We start from the raw sequence: 27,591 nt of genomic DNA on the forward strand, positions 1-27,591 counted from the left end.
AGTCTGGAACCAGAAAAGAGAGCAGGTTTGCCCAGGCGCTGCTCACTGCCCAGGCTGAAGGCAGGGAGGGGGATAAGGGCAAGTCCTTAGCACTGATGCTGCTCTCTGCTTCCCCCTCTGCTTCCTTCTCTTTCTTTTAAAAGGAAACCCTTTTAGCACATTTAAGTTCCTTTCACTCACATTTTCCTTTGGTACATCATGAATCTCATTTCTTACTTTATTGTGTGATGGCACTGTATGGACCACTTTTCTGTATAACTGACACATTTCACTTCAGCAGTGACTGAAATTTGGTGCTTGAGAAAGTATGGCAAAGACTGCCTTCCAGGAGTCATTCACCAGTGCTTAAAGGCCATGCAATTATTTTAGGTGGACAGATGGGCACATGATGCCTGCTTTTATGTTGGACCTGACAACTACGCTATATTTGATGCCATTCTGACCTGAAGTGGCTCTTAAAAGATGCTGAATTTAATACTGTTTTACTTTAAAGCAAACATGCTATAATTCCTAAGGTGTCATATTCTCAACCGTGGTTTAGTTCATTTCATGGAGCTTTGGGCTTAACAGCTTTAAATGCAGGAAATACAGGAATCTCAGTAATACATGGGCTTTAAAATGAATTAATTAGAGAAAAAATACTTCTTCCTTCAAATGCTTCAACTCATCTTCTGTCCACCCTCGAGTCATTACAACACCTACCCACAACCCTCCTCATGCAAGAAACTGCACTGTGTTCTTTTCGTTACTGTCATTTAAGCCTGCTTACAAAATACAGAAATATAATTCATTTGCTATAAATATGTATGACTCCTCTCCCACTATTTATGTATTTAAATACATTTTGATAAATCCTTCCACTGCACACTCAAAAACCATGAATGACTGGTGCATTAAAATGTCTGAACCAAAGAAACCTTAGGAAAATAGTACCAAGGTATGCAAGACTGGTCTCACGTGAATTTTGTCTTATTTGCTTAATATAAAAAAAAATAATTTATAGTTCATGGCAATGGCAATATTTTTTGTAGTGTTGGTGTGCAGGGTATGGCTTTACACTTTTTTATCATGAGTCTTTCATAGTCATCTTCTAAAAGAATAGAAAATCTGTCGATAAGTCATAGTGGCATGCCCAACGCTTCTCCTGTCCATTGGGTAAAAGTCACATATTTGACAGGTATAGATACATTTCTGGTCACCATAAATAATTAGTCCCTGGTGTAGCTAGTCAGAGATTCCACAAGAGGAGAAGTAATTAGCTGAATCATAAATACTGCAAAATTTCTCAGTCAAAATGTTACTACTGAAGAATCATTCATAAACAGTCACAATGCGCTCAGAGACAGTATTGCTGTCTGAACAAAAAAACCACACAAGAATTCTACTGTAGTGATTTCAATTTAAAACACATGACATAAAATATATAGTTAAATAATTAAAATAGTTATTTTAAAAAGAGGTAAAAAGTATCAAAGGAGCTACCAAAAGGATGCAATGATTATAAGTGACCAGAATACTGCTTAAGACAATAGTTTCAGAGAAGCTGTGCATCAGCCTATAAGAAGACTTTAAGAGATCTAGTAATACTGGGATGTTCAAAGAGCAGTGCAAAGAAGTGAAAGAAGGAATAAGGAGGAAAGGGCTTTTAAGACAGAAAGCTGTATTCAAATACAGTTTAGAGGAAAAAAAGAGAAAGAAAAAAAAAAAGAAAGAAATAAAATCTAGCCCATGATATAAAAATGTCATATATTAGGCCAAGGAAGACTTTGAGGAAAAAGGTTGCTAAATTTCCTTACAACTAAAAGTCTATAGGGCCAGTAGATACAATTAAGACATAAAGAAGATGCATGAAGAAGAGGAGACCAAGGCTGAAAATTGATTCCTCTCTTCAGCTTTCCTCACAGGAAGACTTAAGGAGGTTCTCACACCGTCAAAGAAACAATTTGGAGGAACTGTCTGGACTACAGTGTACAGACTGTCAATATGACGGATTTGAGAACAAATTATTAAAATGAACAAATAAAGTGCAAGCAATAGAGAAAGTTGTAAAGCAGTTCAAGTGTGAAATTGCCACATTATGAATTGCGGTATTTAAGTTACTCCTTCAGTCATAATCGGTAGCAAGAGAATGAGAAGTGGCAACAATGGGGCAGGTTTTACTACAGGATCCTGAAGAGGACCAGGAATCACAAATCACTATGTGACTTTTCAAGCTGTGCAAAGTAGTAGGAACAAATTACACTACAGAACAGAATTAGTATTTGAACAAATAATAGGGAATGGTTTTTGAAAGGGCACTCGTCTGATATATCTCTTAAAGTTAATTTAGTCAGAGACAAGAAAGCTAGCTGTTACAGCAGATGTAGGTTATGTTTAAACTAGAATACGAGGATCTTTTGACATCTAGGAACACACATTAGATGAAATAAAGTGAGAATCAACAGACCGTCTTATGTGAGGCTCAGTATTAATTTTTTTTCCCCACCTGCTCCCAAAATGCATGACCAGAGACGACAAAATAAGGCTGCACAGATTATAAAGTTCAGTGGATGCACAGCCATGCTGCATGTGGATTTCCAAAGGCTTTGGTGAAGGTCTTTCAGCAGAGTCTACTAAGGAAATGAAGCTACTACAGAGCAAAATCAAATAGTTCCTATGGACCTGTTAAAAGATAGGATGGAAAAGGTTGGAATAAATGTTCACATTTCATAGTGCAGGGAAGTAAGGAACAGAGTTCCTCAGAGACTTTCTATGGAACCTGGGCTTTGAATTTTGGATGTAGATTGGCTAGAAAACTGCAGCTAGTAAGGTGACAAAGTTTGCTGGTAATACAGAATCATTCAGGGGAGTAAAGACAAAATATCAGTGCAAAGACTTGCAGAGAGATCTTATGATATTGAGTGAATGAATGATAGAAAGGCAGGTGAAACTTAGTTGAATTCAACATTGATACATTTCATGGGGAAAAACTAAATTACATCCTGAATTTACACATGCAGTGATGAACTAGTTAGCTCAGAAACTAGCTCTCACTACTCAGGAAATACATCTTGGATTTATTGTATACAGTTCTACACAAACATTGGCTTACTGCTCAATACAAGTAAGAACTAAATAAATTACTAGGAATTGCTAGGAAAGGAATAGAAAAAATAAAGAAGAATCTTATCACATCATCTTGTAAATACAAAGCGTTGTGTTCAGAGCTAGACAAGACTAGTTTATGGTTTTAATCTCCCAGTCTCAAAAACAAAAACTTGAAAAAGATATAGAAAAGAGCAATACAAATCATCAAAGATATTGGACAGTATCCAAACCTCTCAAAAAGTGACTAAATAATTCTGACTTTTCTGTATGAAAAAGAGGTGACTGGTAAAGTATTATGGTCAATACATAGAAAATGATTATTTAGAAAGTGAAGGAAGAACAATTATTTACTGTTTCAGTACAAGAACTGTCAAAGTCAAGTAGTAAGTTTAAAACAAAGAAATAAAGTAGTATTTCACATAATTCATAATTAAGAAGTAAACCCTATTGCTACAGAATGTTGTGGAGACCTAAGTATACAAGATTCAAAGAGTAACTGGAAAAAATCATGAAAGAAGAAGTGGTAAAGATTACTACATGGTAGAAATTGATTCAGGAAGTCCTTACAATTCCATTAGCTGAAATACAATGGGAAATATTTCTCATCCACATCTCTTTTTTTCCCCAAGAATTCATTAGTGGTTTACCATCATTTGGACAGGCTCCATGACCTGTCTTCTGACCTTTGTTCAAAAAGTTTGGCTCCAACAGGACCAAATTATGATCAGAGCTAAAATGAACATCTGATGCATAATCCCTTTATTTGATTTTACCCTTGCTTTTCAGTAGTTTTGCCAACTTTGCTTTAAACCAGTATGTTTTAAGAAAATAAATGCCAGAACATATAAAAAAAATTTGTAAAAGTGGAATACTAAAAGAGTCCAAGAACCAGCAGTAGATTCTACAGAACGTTACACACATCAAGATTCAGCAAGACTCTACTTTGTCATTTGGTCCATAGCTTTACAAGGAGCTTCAGGATTTACAGGTATTTAAAATAGATGTGTATTCAGTACAGAAAAAGGCAATTAGCTCTGTAGAAGCAATGCCGTTTGTTAGAAGGATATTGACTGCAGCTTCTTTCAATGGACTAAGAAAGTAAATAATAATTCAGATTTTTTGCAAGTGCAAATTTTGAAAAACAGCTTATCACAGCTGTGTAATACATACCAGCTGGCTCTCTGCTACCATAGATGCTGATTTGTAAAGGTTAGCCTGCAAAAGAGGCAAATATATACAGTATTACATACAGTATCATTGTGATATAGTAACGACAGAAGAAAAATCCATGGACAGCAATATGCTTAGGTACAGAAGCTTTTACCACTGATACAGTGACATGCAATTGGTAAGAGAAGTTAAAATATTGACAGTTCCAGTTTATTTCTAGGTATAATCAAATATAAATGCCTATTGTTAAGATTTCAGGGATACTTTTTTCCAAGTGCAACAAAATTTCACTTTTTCATCTCCATTTAATCTCAAAACATAAATCCTGATATTTCTGAGCCTGTCACTGTCTATTAATTTGCAGCATCAAAGTTATTAACACTATCAATTTTTCTGGGAGCTCAACCCAACCTTCTCCTCCTTCTGAATTTACATTATGAAAACCAGAACAATCCTACTCAAGTATTACTTTTTTTTTCCCCTAAGTTTACATTGAACAGCAGAAGCCCTATTTTCCAGATCAAGTGTAAATGTGATGAACGCAAAGTATTTGTGTGTGTATGTTAAATAGCCATGCGCCACATGTTTACTTGCCCACACAGTGGTGAGATTCAGAATTTCTGGTGCATTGATCCTTCCAATCAGCTCCTTCAAGCTCTGAAAGAGTTCCACTGGATAACCCAATGTGTTTCTGTACAGATAATGTGCCTTTCTTTGATGTGTGATTTGAAGGCCTTGAGACTCTAAAGTGTGAATATTCTTCAGTATGGTGGTAAAAAAGGTACTAGATGCAATGGTTAGATGTAGTAGAAGACAAGTTGGTGCCATTACAGCCTGCACCCTCTGCAGAAGGACCACTACAGTTGGATTTGTATCAACTCAGCTGTAAGTTCCTCTCACCATTTCAAGCAGAAAAGCAATTCCAGCACATTCGGAAAGGGAAGAATATATTCTTCCCTTCTTCCCCTGTGACAAAGACCTTGCAGAGATTTGGCCACAGAACTCTGGATGTGGTCTTCCAAGTGCTAAACAGAGATGTTTAATGACTACCTGGACCTGTTGGCCTGCACTGACGGTGAGAACAGTGTCACCACAAGCCATGGTGGAGGACTGTGCTCCTTGTTGAGAGCACTCACATCTCTAAACACAGCCACTGGCAGAGGAAACCTTCCCACCAACACAGGGATAGCTCTGATTTAGCACTAAACCTACAAGAAGTACATCTTCTGCCCCTGACAGCATAAACTAGAGGTTTTACTGATGGTTGCTTTCGTACTAGGGAGATTCTTTTTCATACCATTAACCATGTGTGATGACCAATCTCATTGTGAGCTTAAAGATGTCAACGTGCTTCAGAATGATCTACAAATACTAGCAGGCTGGAATTAAATTCTCTCACTTCAGTGGTGCCTGAAATGTATATAAGCACAGCAGACCACAGATAAAGACAAACTACTCATTTCTGTATGTCTGTGTGCATTTTTAGCTGCTTCACATTCTCATTTTTTCATTTGTGTCATGTCTATAACACTTTAAAAAGACTTTTTTAAAACTGTCAAGAAGAGTGTCAATGACAATAATACACAAATTAATTATTCCAATTCAGCATGAGAAATTATTTTTAAAATTGTTGTAAGTGGGCTAAATAACAAAACTATAAATTGCTAGAATTTGAAACTTGAAATTAAAGTTAAGAAACCTTTTGCTGGTGACAGTAATTATATGGAAACAAAATGACTAAATACCTGTATTAGGTCACTCAATAGCCATAAAATAAATACATTTAGAGAATGATTATATTATTATATCATTTTTACAAATCAGCAGTATCATCCCTAAAGCCAACAGAGACGCACTATTATAAAATGGTGAATGGGATCAATCAAAGACCATACAGTTTAAAAAGTTGCTAAATGACAACTGTAGTACTTAGTTGTCAGATGGTACAAACTGCTGTAATTTCACTGAAGTCAGACATTTTCCCATGCTTTTTATACAGTCCCTTGCTATTTGTACAATCATTTACATCCTTAAAGGGTTCTGAAATGCAAGTCAAAAAGGAATTGAGCCCAAGCTAAATCTATTCCATTTTAATTGTTAAATGGCAGGCTATTTCAACATAATTTTATAGTCTACTACTCCACGTAACCTATTGAAGTAATTATCACGTGTGCATACATATACATTTATATGTGTATGTTTATAAATAATACTTCAGCATGACTCATAAACAAATTAAAGCTTTCCTTTTAACCAAAAACACCCTCAAAGCAACATTTTGACAAGCATCTCAATATCAGACATCATGAATACAAAAAAATTACGAAAAGTATATTACTAAATTAGCATTTTAATTCTTTCTAGTAAAATTAATTAAGCTGAATAAACTAAAAGCCTACTTCTGAAAGGAAAAAAGATTTGTGAAAAAAAGATGGCTGAAATCTTTATTCTGAGACACCACAGACCTCTTGATGGAACTCACTATTTGATATTATAAGTGTCCATACATTACCCAGTTACCAGTTTATGCCATTAGATTGTCTCAAAATAAGCATCTTGTTTTAAAACAGACAACTCGTACCTATTAAGAAGAAACATTGGCCCTTGGACTATATCTCCTTTCGTGAACAAGCCAGCACACACAGAGGCTCAGGAACAGGTCCTTCCCAGTTAATGGCTAGCACATCCCTTGCACGCTTTGGTCCACACCAACTACCGCTCTTCCATACAGTTCTCAGTCATGGTCTGCATGGTAGCATGGAGCACTCAGTGAGCTGAAGGGACGAGGCCACCCTTGTGCTGGGCTGGGGGGCTCACTTTGAGGGGAGGGAAGTGGAAGGGGAAGAGGAGAAGACAATTTATGGAAAATCCCATCAGTGTGCCCTCAGCCTAAGGGCCAGAGGACAAGCCACCATATGGTTTATTAGCTGTGACATAAATATCCTTTTTATGTCCTACCAAGGAAGCAGAGCAAGAGAGGGTGAAAGAACTGTATGACATATGGGAGCTGTTAGTGACATCTGTCTTGTCCCTCAGAAGACTCTGCTGCAGACTGCAGCAATGCAGAGTCCAGGAGAGCCTGGATCCACCAAATTCAGCCGCCACAGCACAGCCTGGACACCATGGTCTGGTTTTGACACACAAAAAATTCAACATGCTTGTACAATTTATAGGAAATGTTAGCCTACCAATAATCCCCTGCGTTATCCCCAAATGTATTTTTAAATATTAGTTTGTTTCACTTATCTAGAAAGTTCCATGGAAGACTGGGAAGGGAGAGTTTGTAAGGGTGATTTTCTATGCCAGCAAAGAAAACCTAACTGTATCCCTAGGCATATAAGTTGGATGCCTGAATTTATTATATGTCAGCCACAGTTTTGGGAGCTGGACATCTGCTCTGGAGTGGTATTTAATATATTCTGTTCTCACAGACTTCCTCTGAAACACACTCTTTCATTTCATTTAAAAGCTCCCTTCTGATGTCTTGTCTAGTTAGTATAAGCCAGCACATTCTGTCAAGTAAAAATCACAGTATGCAATAACATATGAATACCACCACATCCAAGAAGCAAAATTGAATTGATCAGTCAAGCATTGTGCTGGCGTAAAACTGGAAGGCCTCCACTGCTTTGCCAGCACTGCTTTGATTTGAGGTCCAATAGAAATGTTGAATGATGAATAGTAAACGGAGATTTCTCACCACACGACTAGATCACTTGTAAGTAAAATATGAAACCTGCAGTAACTGTGTGTGAGAAATGAAGTGTTAATTTGGTTTAATGTTTCGGTAGTTGAAGACTCAATACAGAGATTTTCATGTTGAAATGTGTGTATATGTGACACAACAGCTTCTATTCATCTAAGGATAAACGATGGAGGTTTAGCCAGCTCTACACCTTGGAGAGAAAAGTTTGGGTTAACCCCAAATTCTGATGGATCGGAAAGAACTAAAAGACTTCTACCAAAGCAAGCCCCCTACAGTGCAGGCTGAGTCCAAACAAATACACCCTTCAGCATCCACAACAGATAGCTGAGGTGTTGCCTCATGCTTGATGCAAACAATAACAGAGAAGTGTGTGAAGAAAGTAAATATAACATCATATTCACACAGGTAAAATTATCAATAGACACCACACCGAAGAGATTCCGGCTATGATGGATTTACAGCAGTGGGAAGACATCTCAAGTCTCAATTGCCAGTGCTCTAATGTACTCGCTTCTCTCTACTAGTCAATATGTCATGTCACGAGTAGATGCCTGTGCAGACCTACCCAGTACTGTAGCAAGAGCAGATAAATTAGACATTTCTGCATGCAAAATGTAATTATAAAAGTACTTACATATCTGGTTTCACGCCCAGCTGCTCTCTGCGACATTGTTGACACCTTGCACAAAAAAAATAGATATATCAGGGGCACACACCTACTCCTCAGAGTAACTCAAGATTTTCATCATTGCGACAAATTATTAATTGCTCAAATTCAACAAAACTTCAATTTTCCAGAAAGATTAACGTGATACATGAGAATAAGGTATATTAAAGTTTTGCTTGATAGGTTTATTGTAGAAAATACTGTTTCATTTTTACTGCTCAAAAACATTGATTCCACTCTCTTAAGGATGGTGTTTAAATTACCCCTCAGAACTCCCATAACAAAACACTTATTAGTAGATAGCCATAGGTGTGGTGGCCCCATAAAATATAAGTTACGTTTGCTCACAAAATAATTTGAAATGGCATCTCTTCATGTTCTCATTTGCAAGAACTTGCTTTCATCTGACTAGTCCATGTTATTTCTGAGACATTTATTTAAAATAGATACTCTTTTTTCCTTCCTGTCTATGATTCTCTTTTACCCTCAGTTTAAGAATTTTGCTGTCTCAGCCTGAGGTTCTCACAACCTTTAGCTTGGTCCCTATGCTGCATCCTGTTAAACTCACCATTTGCCCCTTTATTTGGTTTCATGACTGCTATCAGATGCTTCTATTTGATCAAGGCTCAATTCTCAGTTGCCCAAGGAAGTAGGTTTTGTATGCTATCGCTTAACTTAATAGCAGTATTTTAACCACTTTGGATTCAGCGCAGGCATTGGAATCCCCGCAATAACAGTCTCTGCTTCTTTGGCTACTGTCATGTTTCCATCTTTCAGGTGACTGAAGCCTGATTCACTACTGCATGCTGGTTGACAGAAGTAATTTCAAAAATGGAAAATAGATTTGAAGTGTATATTGAATATAGACACTCAGGAATGCTGGTTTTGTGCCCTCTTTTGGCATGGTGGACTGGACCATTTTGCAGGATGTTCTGAATGCATCAATTTTTGATGTGCTTCTCTGCCAAAAATCCCTTTCTTCCCATTTCCAGCTGGATTTCTGTCATTGTCATTTTCCTGTAGCTACCACAACCAACTTAAGTTTACCTGGGGCAAACTGACTATAAGACCCTCTTTCCTTGGATAGTCATCCTTCTGAATCCCTAAGGCACATCAATATAACTTAATGAAACCAGAAGTTCAACACCAGTATAGAAAGCTATCCGTGCCTCTCACTACCTGTTTCTGAGTTATCCAGGGTAAATGGATGTAGCAGACATCCCCCTTCTGTTAGGTGCAGAGTTAAAACAAAATCAGCACTTAATAGCAGTCTACTTATTAATTTAATTATCCCACTATTGAAAACCAATAATGAACATGGAAAGAAAAATATTCTGAAAGAAGTTTCCAAACAATGAAGCTAGAAACATTGCCTCCTCCATAGTAAGGACACATGGATGAGGTGAAATCTGGGACATGGCCAGAGACCCTGCAATATGGAAGGCAAAGTATGTAGAATTTCTTCCTTGTGGATCCTAGCCTCTGAAGCCTTAATAAAGTTTTTCTTTCATAATATAACTCCTTCTGACTTCAGCAAAACATCCTGCAACAAAGACTGCACTGCCTCCAGGGTTACAGTTCTGTCCTTCCATGTCTTTTAAACCACCAGACACTTCTACTGTTGCTGCATGTCTCAGCTGCAGCTTTCTGGTGAGACAGGCTTTGATGTTGCCATAGGCTTTATTGTGCGTTTGCTTGCGTCAGTGTCTATCTGCAAAGAGCCCTTGGTGTGTGGGTGGGCTTATTGACCTACCTTGCCAACACCTGATTCCATGTTCATCTGCAGAAAACTTGGAGAAGACTCACATCGGCGCTGGAAAATTATTTTCAACAGAGAACAGACTTATTAATGATGAGACAAAAGGAAAGGAAGAGAAACAGTCAGTTCCACATACTGGTGGGTTACCATAGTCAATGGGTCCTGTAGGACTTCATCAATGACAGCGCACAGCTCTTCTGTTTGTTGTCTGAGCTGGGCAGGGGAGCACATCTGGAAAAGAAGGATAGTTCACTCATTTAACCTTTGTCTTTGTTTTCAAATAGAGATTTGGAAGACATATAGCAGCACTACCTCTGAATGAGTGTCCAAAGCAGTGTCGTCAGTCACATTAGCAGTCTTGATTGACTCTTCTAATGCCTGTAATTCAAAAGATTTTGGTGTGATACTGAGTTAAAAATTTTTAAACTCAATCAAATATACAATTTTGCAACACTGTGTTTCCAAAGGTGGCACTTTTTGTTTCACCATGAAAAGAAGGAAAATAGGAAATTACCTAGTAAGAACAAGAGTCTAATAAGGTTCTTTAGGTTACCAACTTCTGATTCTACCTTAGAGGGGGGGTGCAGAGAGGGAGAGAGAGCATGCAAGTGAGGTGAATTGCCTCGACTTTTAGAGATCAGAAACTACCAGTTTAAATTGCTGCCTTCTTCAACAATGCCCCCCCCCCCTTTGCAGTAAATGTAACGCAGTGAATGTGCGCCGTATGCCACAGAGGGGTTGGAGGGCTGCCAACCACACACCACCGGAGGAAATCCACCAGCTGTAAGCAGGTGGACAAGGCAGGGGTCCAAGTACGCATGAGGCTTTCTTTTCCTCCGGTAGATGTTTTCTTTAAGAAGTACCTCCTGTTCAAAGAGGATTGTGATTCTACATTGTAACAAAAACAGTGCTCAGCATTTTGGGGTTTTAGCCTAAAATCAGAAATGTGTAAAGTGAAATATGTGCTATATATACATGATATCACACTAAGCAGATATGCAGTCTCTCCAAAACAAAGCACTAGCTTCTTATGCTTGGATATACCTTCCACTTTCCTACACCCGTACTTGGAGCAGGTTTGAGAACAGTGGGAATCAGTTTGCTGATCCCTCCACTTTATCAGGCAACTCACAAAACACCCTCAGAAGCCAAAATCCAGTGCTCAGTTCCCTTTTCATCTTCATCCAGAGTCTGGAAGGCACATTCTCACTACCATCACCCATTTTTGCTTTGAAGTGATTTTCAAATTGACTACGTGCTGAGACCAAAAATAACTCTGGAAGCCTGCTGATGTATGAAGCTGGACTAGAGGGGAAGGACCCACAGGGTTTGGGGACTTTGTATTTAACACATTATGTTTTTCTGAAGTTTCATTTTGCTAGTTATTTGAAAAAAAAATATAATAAGAAAAAAAGAGAGCATTCCAGTAAAGCACTTTTTCATGCATGTGGGATTCTGTGGAAATGGGCTGATCCCAGTGAAGTTGTTATGAGGGCTGCCGGTTACAAAAGACATGCATGGAGCTGGGAGGAAAATGGCAGAATCTTGAATAAAAAGAAAATAAGAATATACTTAAGTAATTATTTCTGAGTTTAATTTTCCTGAGTACAATTTTTTTACTCTTTCCTTGTCCAGCTACTGGCAGCATACATTTACGTATGCGTAACAGAAAAGTTAATGACAATTTACCTTTAATATTATCTTAATACCATCCAAGAATGATCTTGCACAGAAGCACATTTATGAAACACCATATCTTCTATCAGAGAGTACAGTAAGAATAAATGAAAGGCAGTTTGTTTCCAAACACATTTCTTCCCTCCCTTCCAGCTCTAGACAAACCTGTTGGTGTTAAGGGTAGTTGTAGTTCCAGAGGGAAAAAATAAAAGAATGATTCATTTTGACATACAGAAATGAATATAATCTTATCCCAAGACAAAAGATTAAAAGATAAATAGTCTCTCTCATCTCTATTGTCCCATCACTAACACCCAGCCAAATTCTCAGACCAAAAGACAGTCCTGTAGAAGAGGAGGGCTCAGCCAAAAAGGGCTCAGAGCTACATTAAAGTACTGTGTTCCCAGTTCAGCTTCACTTGAGATTACATCCTCCTGGTAAACAGAAAATTAAGTGATAAAATGAAGTAGAAGAGTCATTCCAGTACCTATTAGGATTGCCAAAGCAGACTGTTGTAGAGAGCTGATGAGTCTGAATGTGAGTTAGGAAAAACAGCACATTTTAATCAGTCATGGGTTCAGAATGGAGAAACTGCTAAGCTTCTCAAAACCCCCAAGAAACCAGTAGGGTCATGAACAAAATAAAGTAATTGTTAAGAAAAAATACATGTTTCTATGTCATATTCACTTCACCAGAGCAGTGGGAGAGGGTTAACACAATCAAGGGTAAGAAACAGCTACCCAGAAGATACTGAGAAATCTTTCTAGAGGAACCACAGCCACATCCACACATGGCTGTTCAGAACCAAAACTCTGGATAAGTACCAAATATACATCAGTTTCAGTAGAAATTTGGTATGCAAATATTTTTGTATTTTGGAGTCTTCATTGACCAAAGAACTCAGGTGAGTGCAGCACCAAGGCCCGTGCACTCCATGGTCCTGTGAGATATGGCCATCATGCAGGAGCCATGCTAAAGAAAGCTGCAGTGTCCTCCTGCCTTTTTGAACCTTTGGGGAAGGAAATTTTTAATCTTCAAAGTGATCCATCTAATTTATTTCATTGTTTTATCTCTTGTTTTTTTGTTTGGGTTTTTTTTGGGGGGGTTCTATTTGAAAAACCTGAGTCCTCCAAAGAAAGAGAAGAAACAGAGAGAACTAGATCTTAGGTATCACTATCACCTCTAAAAAGATAAAAAAAAAAGTTCTGCTTAATCTGTTGCTAGCTTCTCAAAATACAATTTTTTTTTTTTCCAGCAATGCCTTCTTTTTCCCCCTCACATTTCTACATAGAGAAAAATCTGAGATTAAAAAAGTATGACTACTGTTTCTGAACTCATTACTGGAGTTATCACGCAATAATGTTATGATTAATTTAAAGCATTAGTGCTATCTACAGTGGTGCTGATTAGTGCTATAACAATATTCAAGCTTCGCTTCCTATGCTGATGGTCTAACAATATTAATATTGGAACATACTTACTTAGGCATTCAATTTTTTTTATTATATATAAAAAACAACAGTGAGACTGCAATTTAAAAGAGGAGTGCAATTTGGAGAATGAAAATGTATTTGTGACAGAATTTAAATGTTCAGATGAAATAACTGTTTGCTGAAAAACTAATTTTTTCCTTGAAAGGACAAATTGATACATACACACCATTGACATCAATAATGACTACAATCTTTCTCTCCTCTTTTCCCCAAGCTATCTCATTGCTAAAGCTGTATCAGAGCTGAAAGGATACTGGTAAATGATCTAAACAGGATCTCCAACATTTTGCTAAAAGAATGAAAGCTCTTGGCAACATATAGGAAATATAAAACATTGTTTCATCCACCAATGGATCACATCAACAGTAAGAAAAAATGAATATTGTAACCTGGATCTGACACAGCTTCCTTCTTACTGAACTGTGAAAACCCTGGGCTGAGCAAAACCCAAGAAGTTTCCTTTTCTTTTATTTCTCTTCATATTTTTCCCATCAATATCTTTTCATAAGCCCTCAGCACATGGCAAAAAGACCCTCTATACAATGGAACTTCATATACCATGAGTTCCTTTAACTTATTCCTTGAAGATCCTGGGAGATGATACTGAAAAGACCTGACTGCTTTTCCTCTTATAAAATAATTAATATTAAAAGCTGCAAGGCCTTTGAAAGAAAGAGGGAGCTCATAGCCTGCTCTTACGTTGGCACGCTTTGTTATTATTACAGACAAACTAGGTCCTTTATCACTCTATGACTGCATAAATTATTTCCTTTCTTTCTAATCACTATGTATTTATCTATAGCCTTGAGAAGCATTTTGAACGCATAATCTGGATGCAAGAAATTCACTTAGCAAGTGCACACCAGAAGTACTTGAGGAAAAAATGAAATACTCTTTTAACAAAGTATTCTCAACAAAATGCTTCCAGAAATAATTTCCAGGTCCAGAAACATCCTTGATAGTAGTTAATTGTCTATCAGTTAGGTCTACCATCTGAGAGTGGGCAAAATTGGCTTCCAAGTTCCTGATTTCAAGGAGTGACTTGAAACTCTATTTACCATGATCAGTGCCTATACCAATGGATGTTTGATAATACAAGAGGTAAAGAGTTCCCTCTAAGCAAGAACCTAAAGATGGGTCTCCAATGTAGCAAATCCCTACCATATTTCCTCAGTTGCATTTCTTTCTTTTCATGAAAAAAACCAAACAAGCAAAACAAAACAAACAAAAAATAATCCACCAAAACTCTGTTTCCTTCTGCATGAGAAGGAAAATGCTTCACTTTTTTTTTTGCCTTTTCTTTTTTCTCAACAAAGAGAATATTCTGCACTGCTGGCAGTCTGTTGTATAGGTGATGGAATGCAATTACTAGGTCTTTGGAGTTTTCTTAGAAGTGTAACATCATATGGAAACACTGTTTTAAACTCTCTTGAAATTAGCCAAATTGCATCGTGACCAGAGAAAACGTGAAGAACAGCCATAAACAGACAAAATCGATAACCTACAATATTTATTCTTTAAGATAGATTTTTTCTACATTTACTTAAAATGGAAATTATAGTTCTCCACTTGTAATTAGTTGATAAACACAAACCAGATAAGTCAACGGTGCTTTCATTTGCACCTCTTCCATATATAGCCAGTTACTCCTAGTGCTTTTCAGAAGACTTGGTTAACGTGGGATAAACCTCAACTGTGAAGTAGATGTGCTTCATGGCACACTCCATCTTCCCGGTTTCACCACAGTTCAGACTGGGGGAACTCTCAGCAGAACATTTGCAGCACCTGTCTCCCCCAAGTCTGTATGTCCAGCTTTCCTTCCTATCAAAGCAACGCCCAGATAAGGGAAGTTCACCCCAATCAGCATGCAGAGGGGGTGTATATCTGGAAAAACACAGCAAACCCAGTTTCCCCTGCATAGACCTTGCTGTAGACCAAAGACCACTGAGTTGTTTAAAGACTTTTTGTTTGCAGTTCCAAGGCATCCAACAGTCTTTGAGTTACATCTCAAATTCGACATAATTCTGAAGATGAAGTAGGATCTAATTAAACAGACTGACTACTTAAAGTTAAAAAAATTTCTGTAGCTCCCTGAAATAAACTCTTCATCACTATCTATTTTGACTGCAAGATATTTTTATAGATATTTAATAAATACAATCTCTAAATAATAGACACACTACTTTTTAAATACTACCTGATTAGGAATGGGATTTTGAATTAGACTGTGAGCATGTCTGTGTAACTATAGAAGCTATACAAGAGTGAGTGTCAGTAGACGGATGACTCACTGACTCAATGTTAATTAGGCTGGAAGGAACAACAGTGATCATCTAGTCTGACCTCTTCCTCAAACCACAGAACTGCCTGGAATTACCGTATGAAGTGCTAGAAAAGTGTCCTGTCTTGATTTTTCGATTTCTGTGACAGAACCCAATTTAGTCTCCAGAAATTTCTTCTAATGGATATTTCCTTCTTTCTGTTAAAATTTTGCCTTATACCTGCATTAAATTTGTCCAGCTTCCTCTTTCAGCTAGTGGATCCTACCATCTGCTGGACTAAAGAGTTCATTATCACGGTCTGTGGACCTACCTCATCGCAATGAGCTGTGGTGGCACTGCTGACTGACCATGGTTACCACCACCCCGTTATCACCATCACTGTCCTCCTTGCTCAGACATTGTGGAACTGTGCCCTTGCTGGTGAGGAGACTGTCCTGCCAGCTTGCTGCCCGCTTCTGGTTCAGCTTTCCTGTGGAGCAGCCCACTCTTGCTGCTCCCCTGACCATACTGAGAATCCCTTAAAAACAAGTTTTTGCTCTTCTGACTATGAAGGAAGTTACAGCACAACCTTCCAAGACCTATCCTGGATTGGGCTTTTTCTGAGTGGAACACAAGCGATGTGAGGAACATCATACAAACTCAAACAGCTGGAAAGCATTCCAGTTACAAGATCTGATGAGATCAAGCTACTTCTGGGGCTGCCAAAGTATACACATATATTGTCAACAAGCCTTTTCTTCTCTGTTAATGAGCACAGATTCGAACACTTCATTTTTAGTAAGAGTACTGGAGGATAAGAAGAATATGTCCTAGAAAAACCATTAATATGATGGTTTCATAAAAGAAGTGGGGAAATGTTGGCTGAAATTAAACCATCTACACACATAAAAGAAAAAAGTTACTTGAGAAAGTTAGACGCAAGGAGTCAATTTGGAGGAAGACAAACCATTGTACCTTACACGACATGTCAATGGCGGGTTTCTATCATGGGATCTAATTAACGCGGTATATGAATTGTCACTAGGATCACCCACATCACAGTTCTGACTAATCTTATTTCTCACAACCACTCAAATTAAGTAATAATTACTCACACTGTGGATAAAGTTGACTTCTGAGAATGTGCATTTACAGTTCAACTGCACTGCAAAACACATTTTTAGCACTTTAGGCAGGTGATGTATTCCTAATGCATTCAGCTCAGTAATATCTGTGCTTTTCAGATTTTACGTGCCTCCCTTGCTGAAAAAAAACACAAACCCACTTGAAAACTTCTTCTCCATATAACTATGATTTTAATGTTAATACAACATTGCTTATGCTGTTAAAATCATACCGTCTTGAATCCCTCTTTTTAATTCAGTGCATAAAATGCATTGCATAAAATGGGAGCAACATAATTACTGTCATTGAGCTACAATGTAGCATGGGTTCCTTCCCGGTTCCCTTCCCAACATTTTTGAGGAGAATAATTGGATATTAGGGTTTGTACAATGGCGCCCATGTGTGCGATGTGACTCCTCCATGCTTCCTTCAAGAGCCATACTCTAAAATGCATGTCAGCTAACACAGCTAGCTTAGGACCGCTATAATTAGCTGCTAGTACAAATCAATGACAGATTATTATCCATAGTTCCCAAAACAAGAGGAAGCATGTAGCCAGGCCATGCTGAAACATACAGTTTACAAATTAGTCAAGACCCTCTCCTGAAGGCAAATCCTGTAGCAGAAATTTTTCTTATTAGTTTTACATGACACTGCTTCCACTATTGAAGGATACACCAAGGTTCACATTTTCAATAAAGTGGTGGATAACCAAAAGTTTATCTAAACACAAATATCTTTTGAGGTATAACTTTTTCTACAGATCCTGGCATTAGATTGTACAATTAACTTTTATGTACTGGGGATAAGTAACATACAGGTTGAGAGTCAATGCCCTGGCGAGCATCAGTGAGACCACCAAAAGGAATCCCCTTTCTTCTGAAAAGGTGCAATCAGATGGCTGACATTAATCCACTAGTTCACATCAGGAGTGTTCTCACAGAGCGAATAACCTGCTCGAAGTCACCTACCTGGCTTGGTTTTCAGAGCGGTGCAGTCTTGCAGTGCACAAACTGGATGCCTTTCAGATTAAGTCAACCAGGAAGTTGCACTTTAGTAGTCCACCAAATGCTTCCAGCCACTAACGGGCACTCTTCCCTATCACACACCCCCCCCCCCCCCCCAAAAAAAATCCATTCTGTAGGGATGTAGGATCAGCTGCATCAGCTATTTTCCTCTACAGAGCCATTTCTATTGGACCACATTGCATGCTGAAGCAGACATAACCTTCATTAGTGCATTTAAGATTTAAGTAAGAGAAGGATCAGGCTTTATGCAAAAGATTAAAGAAATCATTCAAGATTAAAAGACCATTGGGAAAGAAAGGAATGTCTCTTTTTTGGAGAAAAAAAAAATCTTATTTATAGCAGTTAACTGATAACTACTAGATCACAATCAGCAATATCTCAAGCACAAAATTAAGTTCATCCTTTCCCATGTGTTTAGGATCTGCAAACTTCTAGTGAAATCAGCTGAGCTGTGTATGTGAATATATATTTAATGTGTAGTTAGGAATGCTTAATCTTACAGAAATTAATCAGAGGCTAAGTTCCTGACCTAGGTCCTGAACAGAAAGATTTTTCTGATAAAGCTATAAACTGGATGTCAGAGTGATTAGACATGTCTTTAAACATAATATAAGACCTTTAAACGTATAAGACATTTGGCTCATTGCTAATCATAGAAAATTTTTGTTAAACTTAGTGGGCTATTCTTTTGTACAAAAATAATTTGGGGAAAGATTTTAGAAAAGACACTGGTGGGTACTTTGAACACTTCACATAGATTTTAATTTTCAATTGACCTCTGAATTTGCATTATCTAAATAAGGACTATACAACCCAGCCTTTGTTGGCTGTTTCCTTGCTAGTAAATAAATGCACTAAAGGCTGTTCTTTGGATCTATCATCCTACCCTACAGAAAAGGATTGTTACACCAAACTATGTACTGGGAACAGGCACCTGGCCCATGCTAACTGTTGAAGTGCTCAGGGAAATTGTTCAGGAGTAAACAGCGGTAAGTGGCCAGTGCAATGATCAGGACTGGTCTCGCTGTTCAGCAATACAGCTGGTTAAATTTGCATATCTTGGGATGTTAAATTTACTAGTATAAGCACAGCCATTAAATAATTCTTAACTGACCAACACCTACTGATTGGTAGTTCCCAGAACAGCAGTGCTCCAGAAATCTTCCAATAACAAAATGGACTTTGAGATGTTGCCATAAATAGCAATTCCTTTAGGACACCTTTTTGTTTTACAGTAAATTTATTTGCAGAAATTCAGATTAGTGAAGGCTTTGGTCTTCAGTGGGAAGTGGTTAACCCTGAAAAATGGTAGGAGCAGTTAGTTCCCAGAGTTTACATTCTGCAATATCCCCCACAGAAATGTCAGAATACGTACATGAAGTTGAATGGTCTCAAATATACAATGCAATTCCCATGTCTTTGAGCAAACACTAACCTTCTGTTCCATAAGTAATGTGTTTGTAGGGATTGCTGCAAATGCCTTGTAGCTTGTCTTGATCTTGTACTGCTAAAAGGGTAAACCAGAAAGCAGGAAGAGAAGTAAAACAGGGTAGAAGAGAGAGAGAGAGAGAGGGAAGAGAGGGGAAAGGTACGACAGAATGAAAGACCATTCCAACTATCTTGCAGATAGGTTGAAACAATACGATGCTTATGTAGTACCTAGGAAAGCTATTTCTTAAAATCTAGTGTTGCTGTTAAGATTCTGAAGGACTATAATGCACATCTTTGGCTTTTAGGAATGAAGCAGGACAAAGTGAATTCCCTATATCATCTTATAACTTCCAAAGTGATTTTGACCACTTTCTGCTACTATCCTTAAATTAGTACCAGGAGAGGCTGTGAGTTTTTCCCGAGTTTTCTTGTAATTTTATATGATAATGCACACAGCTATTTCTGCCAGTATGTGCACCCCAATAACTGCTGCTGTGTGGCATGACCCTGGACTGCTAATTCAGAAGGATTTCTTTGATTGGCTTTAATGAGACTGATCAGGTTGCTTAAAGGCTGAATTACTTGTGTGAGTGGATAGATCATTTAAGTCACGTCCCAGCTTTCAATCTCCTGAACTCTACCACCCAAATAAATATTTCAAAATAAGGAAAGGAACTTTCACACTCTAACCACGCATACAGAATGAACAATCTAAACCATATAAAATGCATGGGTTTGGGTACAAAAATGTTAAGTCAGCTTTAAAGATTACTCTTTCTAAACAATTTATATTTTAGACTGTATTAGCTTGCCCAGTTAGAAAACATATTTTCCACATTTTCTTTGTAATTATGGAAGTTTAATTCAGTAATTTTTAAATAATTTATGAGATTCTTCTATACTTCCATGAGTTCAAGAGCTAGGATTCTTAGTCACATGACTGCTAGAATGTATCTTTTTAAACAATTAAATTGGCCCCTTTTCAACAACATTCTAATAAAAATCATAAAATCACACAATAGTAGAGTTTGAAGTTGTTGATTGATTATTTCTGTGATAGTCACCCAGAAATAAAGCTACTTGTTAATCAGTTCAGGTATTTCAATGCACTGCTGTCTGCAACAATGAATACCGGTGATTATGAGATGACAGGCTGAACTGCATGCTGTACTTTGGGTCATACTATTGTCACTTTTTTCTTTGTATCTAATAAAAGTCTCAATGACATCAGAGGGGTAAAAATTTTAATTCAGGTAAGAGAAACTTATATCATCCTCGCACCTCTCTTGAAATATTGTAGGACACCACTTATAATTCTTCCTATACATAATATTATGTTTGCTTTTGGCTTCACTCATATTTCTTAGTGAGCAGCTGGGGACTGACAGACATTCAAGAAGTCAATATTCACAATAATCATACTGAATGAACAGTCTGACAAAGCAGATGAATACAAATGCTGGAACTGCACTTTTTTTCTTTTTTTGAGGGCAAGGGAGTAGTAATTTATATGAGCTGGTGATTCTAACTTGGATTTCTACCATTTAGGTCCTTCAGTCAATATCATATGCCTTTTATATTCACATGCATTTCTACAGAATAATTCATCTTTTCCCAAAATAGGCATCTAGAAAGGTAAAATAAAATCATCCTGTAAATACACCATGTTCTCTCCATTAGCTATAATGGAATTGCCCAAGTTGTGCTTGGATATCTAACTTCCAAATGTCATAAGTCATGTGAGTTGAATCCTGCCCTTTGAACATTTAATAAGCAACAGCTGGCTGTAAATGTGTGTAGGTTTTTATATATATTTATGTATGTACAAAATCTATATGCAGATAAGACATAAAATACTGCTCACTGAAGTAAGATGGAAGACCAAAATTCAAAATATTAAAATTGGCATATCTACAAAATGCATCCTTGTTTACCTGTAATTGATGTACAATGAAGAAAATCATAAAATTGAACAAGTAAAAGCAATGCCACCTCTTTGCTAGCCCATAGATTTCTACGTATGATGAGATGGGCATCATATACAATGAAAATACCATGACCACTTTGAAGTTAGTTGTACTGTTATGTGAACTACACAAAGACATATCAGACTGTTAAAATGTAAAAGTTTCTATACTGCTTTAATGTGCTTTATCACTTCCAGATACTGCAGAACCTGTGAGCAATGTGCTATTGTCACAGTGTGTGAGATGAGTGGAAAGTCTTTAGTGTACTTTCCCATCTATATAAATAAGTTTCTTGACATATTAGTTCACAGAACCACAGAATCACATGGTCAGGGTTGGGAGGGACCTCTGGAGACCATCTAGCCCAATCCCCTGCTAAAGCAGGGTCACCCAGAGCAGGTCACACAGGATCACATCCAGGAGGGTTTTGAATGTCTCCAATGAAGGAGACTCCACAGCCCCTCTGGGCAGCCTGTTCCAGTGCTCTGTCACCCTCAAAGGAAAGAAGTTTCTTCTCATATTCAAATGGAACTTCTTGTGTTGCAGTTTGTGCCCATTGCTCTTGTTCTTGACACTCCCCCTTAAGATATTTGTAGACATTGGTAAGGTCCCCTCTCAGTCTTCTCCAGGCTAAACAGGCCCAGTTCTCTCAGCCTTCCCTCATAAGAGAGATGCTCCAGTCCCTTAAGCATCTTCACAGCCTTCCACTGGACCCCCTCCAGCAGTTCCCTGTCTCTCTTGAGCTGGGCAGCCCAGCACTGGACACAGCACTCCAGATGCAGCCTCACCAGGACAAAGCAGAGGGGCAGGATCACCTCCCTCCACCTGCTGGCCATGATCCTCCTGATGCACCCCAGGGTCCCACTGGCCTTCTGGGCCACCAGGGCACACTGCTGGCTCATGGTCACCTTGCTGTCCACCAGAACTCTGCAAAGCTGCCTTCCAGCAGGTCAGCCCCATCCTGTACTGGTGCAGTTGTTCCTTCCTAGGTGCAAGACCTTACACTCGGCTTTGTTGAACTTCATTAGGTTCACATTACTTAAAATTATTCTTCGATTCCTAAATACATTTAGTAATCTCGTTCAGGGGAATCTAGCAGTATTTTTAAACTGTCATAAAGAGTTAGGTCTGCTGGCCTCCACCATAGTCCAAGCAGAAGCAAACCAACTCAAATATCAGACCTCAGGCAAGTATAAGCCTGGGGAGTTTTGGGGGAGATGTCCTACTTTTCTTGCTCAAATGATCACCTAAGTAAGCTAGACACATACCTATAAAGGTTTAAAATCAGCAGCTAACCATGGTAACGTAGAGCTCCTCATGAGTAATCCTTTCTGCTTTGTGATAGGTTTTGCAGCTGTGCTGAGGTCCATGTTGTTACAGTTAGTTTGTTCCACAGCTGCCTTGGGTAGATCTACATGCATTCCTGTGCTACATTCCAATAGGAAAATTTAAAGAGTATGTAGGAGTGATACCCCATGAAACCACTGCAAAGAGTTTTCAAACAACAGCCAGAAGGTTTTATTCTAATCTGTTCCTGCAGAATCACCAATTTTATCTGTTTCCCCTACATCCTACTGTTCATTTTGCTATATTAGGTTCATGAGGACAATATTAAAGTGTCTTCAGAGTCCAGGAAAGGATTGTTTATTGTCTGTGGTGATGCAAAGTTCACACTTCACACTGTTCTGTGGATTTATGTTTATATTCACTTCACAAAACAGTCATATTTTTAAATCATTGGCAAACAAAGATAAATTTATAAAGCATGGGAAAGCACATGTGTTTGTATATACAAATGGAAACAGTTAAGTAAGTTCATAGGTTACTCTTGGATTTGCATGAATTGGTGCATGCATAGACATAGACATATAAAAGCTCTCCATTAAAGAATCCTTTATGCATAATGGATTTGCTATCATGTTAATGAAACAGTTTGATGTGAATACTGAAATGTATATCTAATGTCAAAATCCTGGTTTAATAGGTGTTGGTTTAATACGTGTCTTAACATCAACCACTGTTGAAGCAGCATTAAGGTTGAAAAATTACACATATCAAAGTCAAGCACTTCTAGACGTTGCGCTTTCCCCTTGATATTCACTTAGTATATTCATACATGCAAAATTTCTGTCATGCATCAACAGTCATCAAATGGAGCAACCTACTTTTTGTCTAGTTCTAAAGTTTTGCTGATAAAGACCCTTAAGTGCTGCTTAGGATGTTAATGTTGTCTCCCCTCCATCTTTTCCTTTTTTCTCTGGAAACATACTGAGAGCTGAGGCTGGAGTGTCATCAGAGATCCTGGTACCATGGGGTGGTGGGGCAGTTTCCAAAGTGTCAGCATACAACACAGTAAAGCAGAATTAGAAGGAAAAGGGACAGTAGGGAAGACAGAAAGGGTGTAATAACCTCTGCAAATATAAACTCAGGCAATAGCTCTGTGTCACAAGTAGGCAATTTCCTTACTGCCAGAGACTCTCACAGGGCTCATTGCACTGACTCGCAGAAACCGCAACTGCTTTGCGATCTGCAGGCTCAGTCATGCCTCCAAATTTTGTCTCAGGGGCTTTTTTTCTTGGAATTTCTACAATTTCATTTCTCTTTTTGTTTCATTAAGTAATACTGACAGGGTGTAATGACACTGTACAGCTGTGATTGGCACAATGGTTCCTCTTGGATCATTCGGTTTTTAAAAGAACAATTCATGACAATTGCTACTTTGTGCTGATTTAAACCTCTCATTTTCAATTAACAATTTTCAAAGCAGTTCCAGTCATCCCTGCCATGGCCAAGCTGTTAGGAACATATCTGACACAACTTGATCTGGCAGACCAGGCTGTAACTTTGTGCTGCGAACAAATAAATCAACAAACTATGATAGCCTTTTTCTGATGGGGCAGAGCTCAGATATCAGCAAGAGGAGGCACAAAGGAAGCACAGAGTGCAGACATGAAAGAGGCTGGAAAGCCTTCTGCAGCTCTGATGTCTTCTGCTACCAGCTCTTCCTTTTTGCATAGCAGTTCCTTTTATTTTCACCTACCTGTTGGTTTTTTTGTTTTTTGGGGTTTTTTTATCAATTTTCCTTTCCCGTTCTTGATATTTATCTTAAGGTACAAAGTACGACTGTTTCCCAAGACCTCCTGCAGCAATTGCCATCATTGCTTATTCTCAATCTGCTGGGGCTCCCCGTTTGGGTGGATGGCAAACAGCAGGAGTGTGGCTGATCCCTCAAGTGTAAGACTTTCATATTTGCTGTAACTCATGTTGTAGGAAGCATCCTCTGTCTAGCACAAGAGCAGAGAAATACCAAAGAAAGGGAAGAAGCAGAAGACTGTCTTTGTCTTCCATCTCTGACTTTTGGCCCCAAAGTCCATGTTCAGGCTGAGTTCAGCCATGCCTCTGGGCTGGTCCCAGTGTGGCTGGGCTGAGTACAGTGTCCCAGGGAGTGGGAAGGACAGGTGGAACAAGGTGCTTGGGAATCAGTTGTCACTGGAACAGCCAGTTCACATCAAAGATTAAGTTGCTTCTAGCTCAGCCCTGCACCCAAGATCACCATACTTCTGTGACTTTTGGTGGGCATACATGTGGATTTACATGAGCTTGGGGTGTATAGAACATGTTTTATGGTTTATTTTTGACACACTGGTGTTTTAGGTGAGCTTCAAAAATAAGTGCATCAAATGTATATCAGAACCACTGGGCACAAATGCATCTTCAGTAGTATCTCCTCCCACTCATGAATAAAGCATTTTGGTTTTATGCTAAAGGATTCCTACATCTTCCCCATAGTTCAGAACACATTCCTAGCAATGTGATAGGGCAGGATTTAGTCTTCGCTATCTTCACTATCAATACAAAATCTTTCCTTTTTAAACATTTTTTTCCACGGCTCATTTATTTTATTAGCATTGAGCAATTTGGGTGTGATTTTTGCTACAGGGACAAAGGACTATTAGAAAATAAGCATGCACCAAGAGTACCTTGGGTTTGATGTTTTCATGGTCAGGAGGCAACGAAAAAGACTGTGGTGAAGTCAGCTCTCTGGGTCTTGATGGCAGTGTGCCTGGTGACTTGTCTGAGACAGGAGACCTGTACTTTAATACCGGTGAGGTGATAGACTGCTCAGGTCTTGGAGAGGAGGAATTAGACCTATAATTTGTGTTCACCAATGAAGGATTAAGCTTCAGTGGATGGGAATTAATATTACCAGTTTGTGAAACCGGTGGAGTAGAACAAGGCCATGAGAGAGACCACTGCTCTGAGACACTTGAAGGGTTAGGGGAAGAGGGACTCAACTCCCGAACAGAGGTTTGGGGTGATTCTGATTTAGACCTAGAAGCTGAATGCAAAAGACTTGGGGAAGGAGATAAGCATTTTTCTAGTGTGGGGGAGAATAGGCCACTAAGACTGGTAGAAGAAAGCAAAGGATATGACCGGCAGGTGAAGATGGGTGAGTAAGTGTGTACTCTCTGAGACTTCTGAGGTGCCCAGGACCTGGAGCCAGCATATCGCAGCCCTTCTGGAGAAGGAGAGGGAGGGGTTTCAAGGGAAGAGTGTGCTGGGGAACAAGGAGGAGGCATTGTAGACTGCAAACCTGGAGAGACAATGGATTTTCTGTGAGAGGAGATGGGGGATAACGGAGGACTTCGGGGGTCTGGAGGAAGTGCTCTGACTGGAAGGTGCTTTTTAGGAGAAAGGGACCTTGACTGAGGGGTGGAATGAGGCTTGGAGGGTAAAGGCAGGTGCTGAGCCCATCCTGAAAGCCAACATTTCTCTCTGCTAGGAGAATCTGGCCTTATAGGAAGGCTTGAAACAGATTTCTTGGGGGTTGGGGGAGTTGTTTTGGACTTTTGATCTATTGCTAATGTGGAGGAACCAAGGGAGCTAGGAGAAAATGTGGGACAAGATGCAGGTGAAAGCGGTCTCCGCTGAGAAGAGCCTGATCTCAGAATAGCAGTTAAGAGGGTCAGTCTGCTTGGCAGAGGGGATACGACTCCTGCCTTCACTAAATTTCCTCTAGATGACATTTGTGTGCAAGGCTCGTTTATACTACATATGGTTGAAGAGGAACCATAAAGAGAGGGTGGAGACAAAGGTTTAGGGCTAGGAGATAATGAATGTGTTGTTATATGTACAGGGACAAGAGATAAAGCATTCAATCTTTTGGAAGAACTGAGGGATGAAGACTGAGATGAAGATCCTTGAATTTCAGTTGAATGTGAAGGATTAGGGGAAAGGCTTGGGCTCTTTGCTGGAACAGATGATGTGGTGAAGTGTCCCATTTTGCAAATACAGCCAGGGGTATAGACACTTGGTGTAACTTGTAGGTTATCATACAGCTGAGGAGTGGAGTAAAAACTGGATGCTTTAGACATGGAGGGAGGTGAACTATGGAAAGCAGACTGAAAGTAGAGAGAGGAATCTTGCTTAGAAAACCCAGTTGCTGACTGCCAGTTGTTACAGGAGTCTTCCAGCGAAGAGGCTTGATTCAGGTTAACCATGGCACCACACGCTACTTTCTGATTAATTGGAGAAATTAAGTGGACAGCAGGTGGTTTAGAGGAAAGATGATCAGAGATGGAAAGAGTGGAAATTAACTGGAGGAAAAAAGAAAAACAAAAACATTAATACAGGTGGAACCTGTGGAACTGTTAAGCACCCCACATTTCAGTCCTGTGGTCATGCATATAGTGCTTCCATTAGTACTGCTCTGTTGGTTAAAAGCACAGGGCTGTCTTAAACTCAGGGGTAAGGGAGGGGACTGAGTGCAGATAAGTTATATGGTACTTCATTTATATTAGACCTCAATTTTGTTGACATTACAAGGTTCAAGGCTACTGTATTTTTCATTTTAGTTAAACCCCTAGACAGTTATGTCATCAGTATCCAGAATCATGTGATGCTATTCACATTGTATAAACACAACAGAAAGTGAGAAAATTGCGATATTGTCCCATCTCACTTTACCAGTTCAGTGGAAAGTAGCCTTTCTGTAAATGAAATTCAAGTACTCGTTTTCCCATTCAGTAAACACCTTCTGCAGCACTGTGATATCAGAACAAGAAATTTGCTCACAACTACTTAAAACAGGCATCCAGTTTGTTTTTCATTTTTCTTGTAATTCAGAGAGCAGTGCATTTTACAGTTTGTAGGCATGTAAAAGTCCTTATCCCCATCTCCATAGTCTTACAATACACTAATAAAACAGTAATGAGTAATT

General features: G+C 38.7%; 1 protein-coding gene across 7 annotated transcripts in view; it reads right to left on the reverse strand.

Moving 5' to 3' along the window:
* MLIP (muscular LMNA interacting protein) overlaps positions 1 to 27,591 on the reverse strand; it is a 129,077-nt gene that overhangs the window by 39,106 nt on the left and 62,380 nt on the right. For 3 of the 7 annotated variants that reach the window (XM_080388684.1, XM_080388683.1, XM_080388680.1), the window contains exons 4-10: positions 25,352 to 26,968; positions 19,409 to 19,480; positions 10,702 to 10,767; positions 10,537 to 10,620; positions 10,384 to 10,443; positions 8,598 to 8,642; positions 4,258 to 4,302 (exon numbers count right to left, since the gene is read on the reverse strand). In XM_080388684.1, coding sequence (XP_080244810.1) covers positions 4,258 to 4,302; positions 8,598 to 8,642; positions 10,384 to 10,443; positions 10,537 to 10,620; positions 10,702 to 10,767; positions 19,409 to 19,480; positions 25,352 to 26,968 — 1,989 coding nt within the window. The remainder of the gene's footprint in view (positions 1 to 4,257; positions 4,303 to 8,597; positions 8,643 to 10,383; positions 10,444 to 10,536; positions 10,621 to 10,701; positions 10,768 to 19,408; positions 19,481 to 25,351; positions 26,969 to 27,591) is intronic. The other 4 variants (XM_080388681.1, XM_080388682.1, XM_080388685.1 and 1 more) reach the window with 4 other exon arrangements.

Source organism: Falco punctatus, assembly GCF_963210335.1.
Source record: "Falco punctatus genome assembly, chromosome: 5".
In the NCBI taxonomy this organism is placed as follows: Eukaryota; Metazoa; Chordata; class Aves; order Falconiformes; family Falconidae; genus Falco; species Falco punctatus.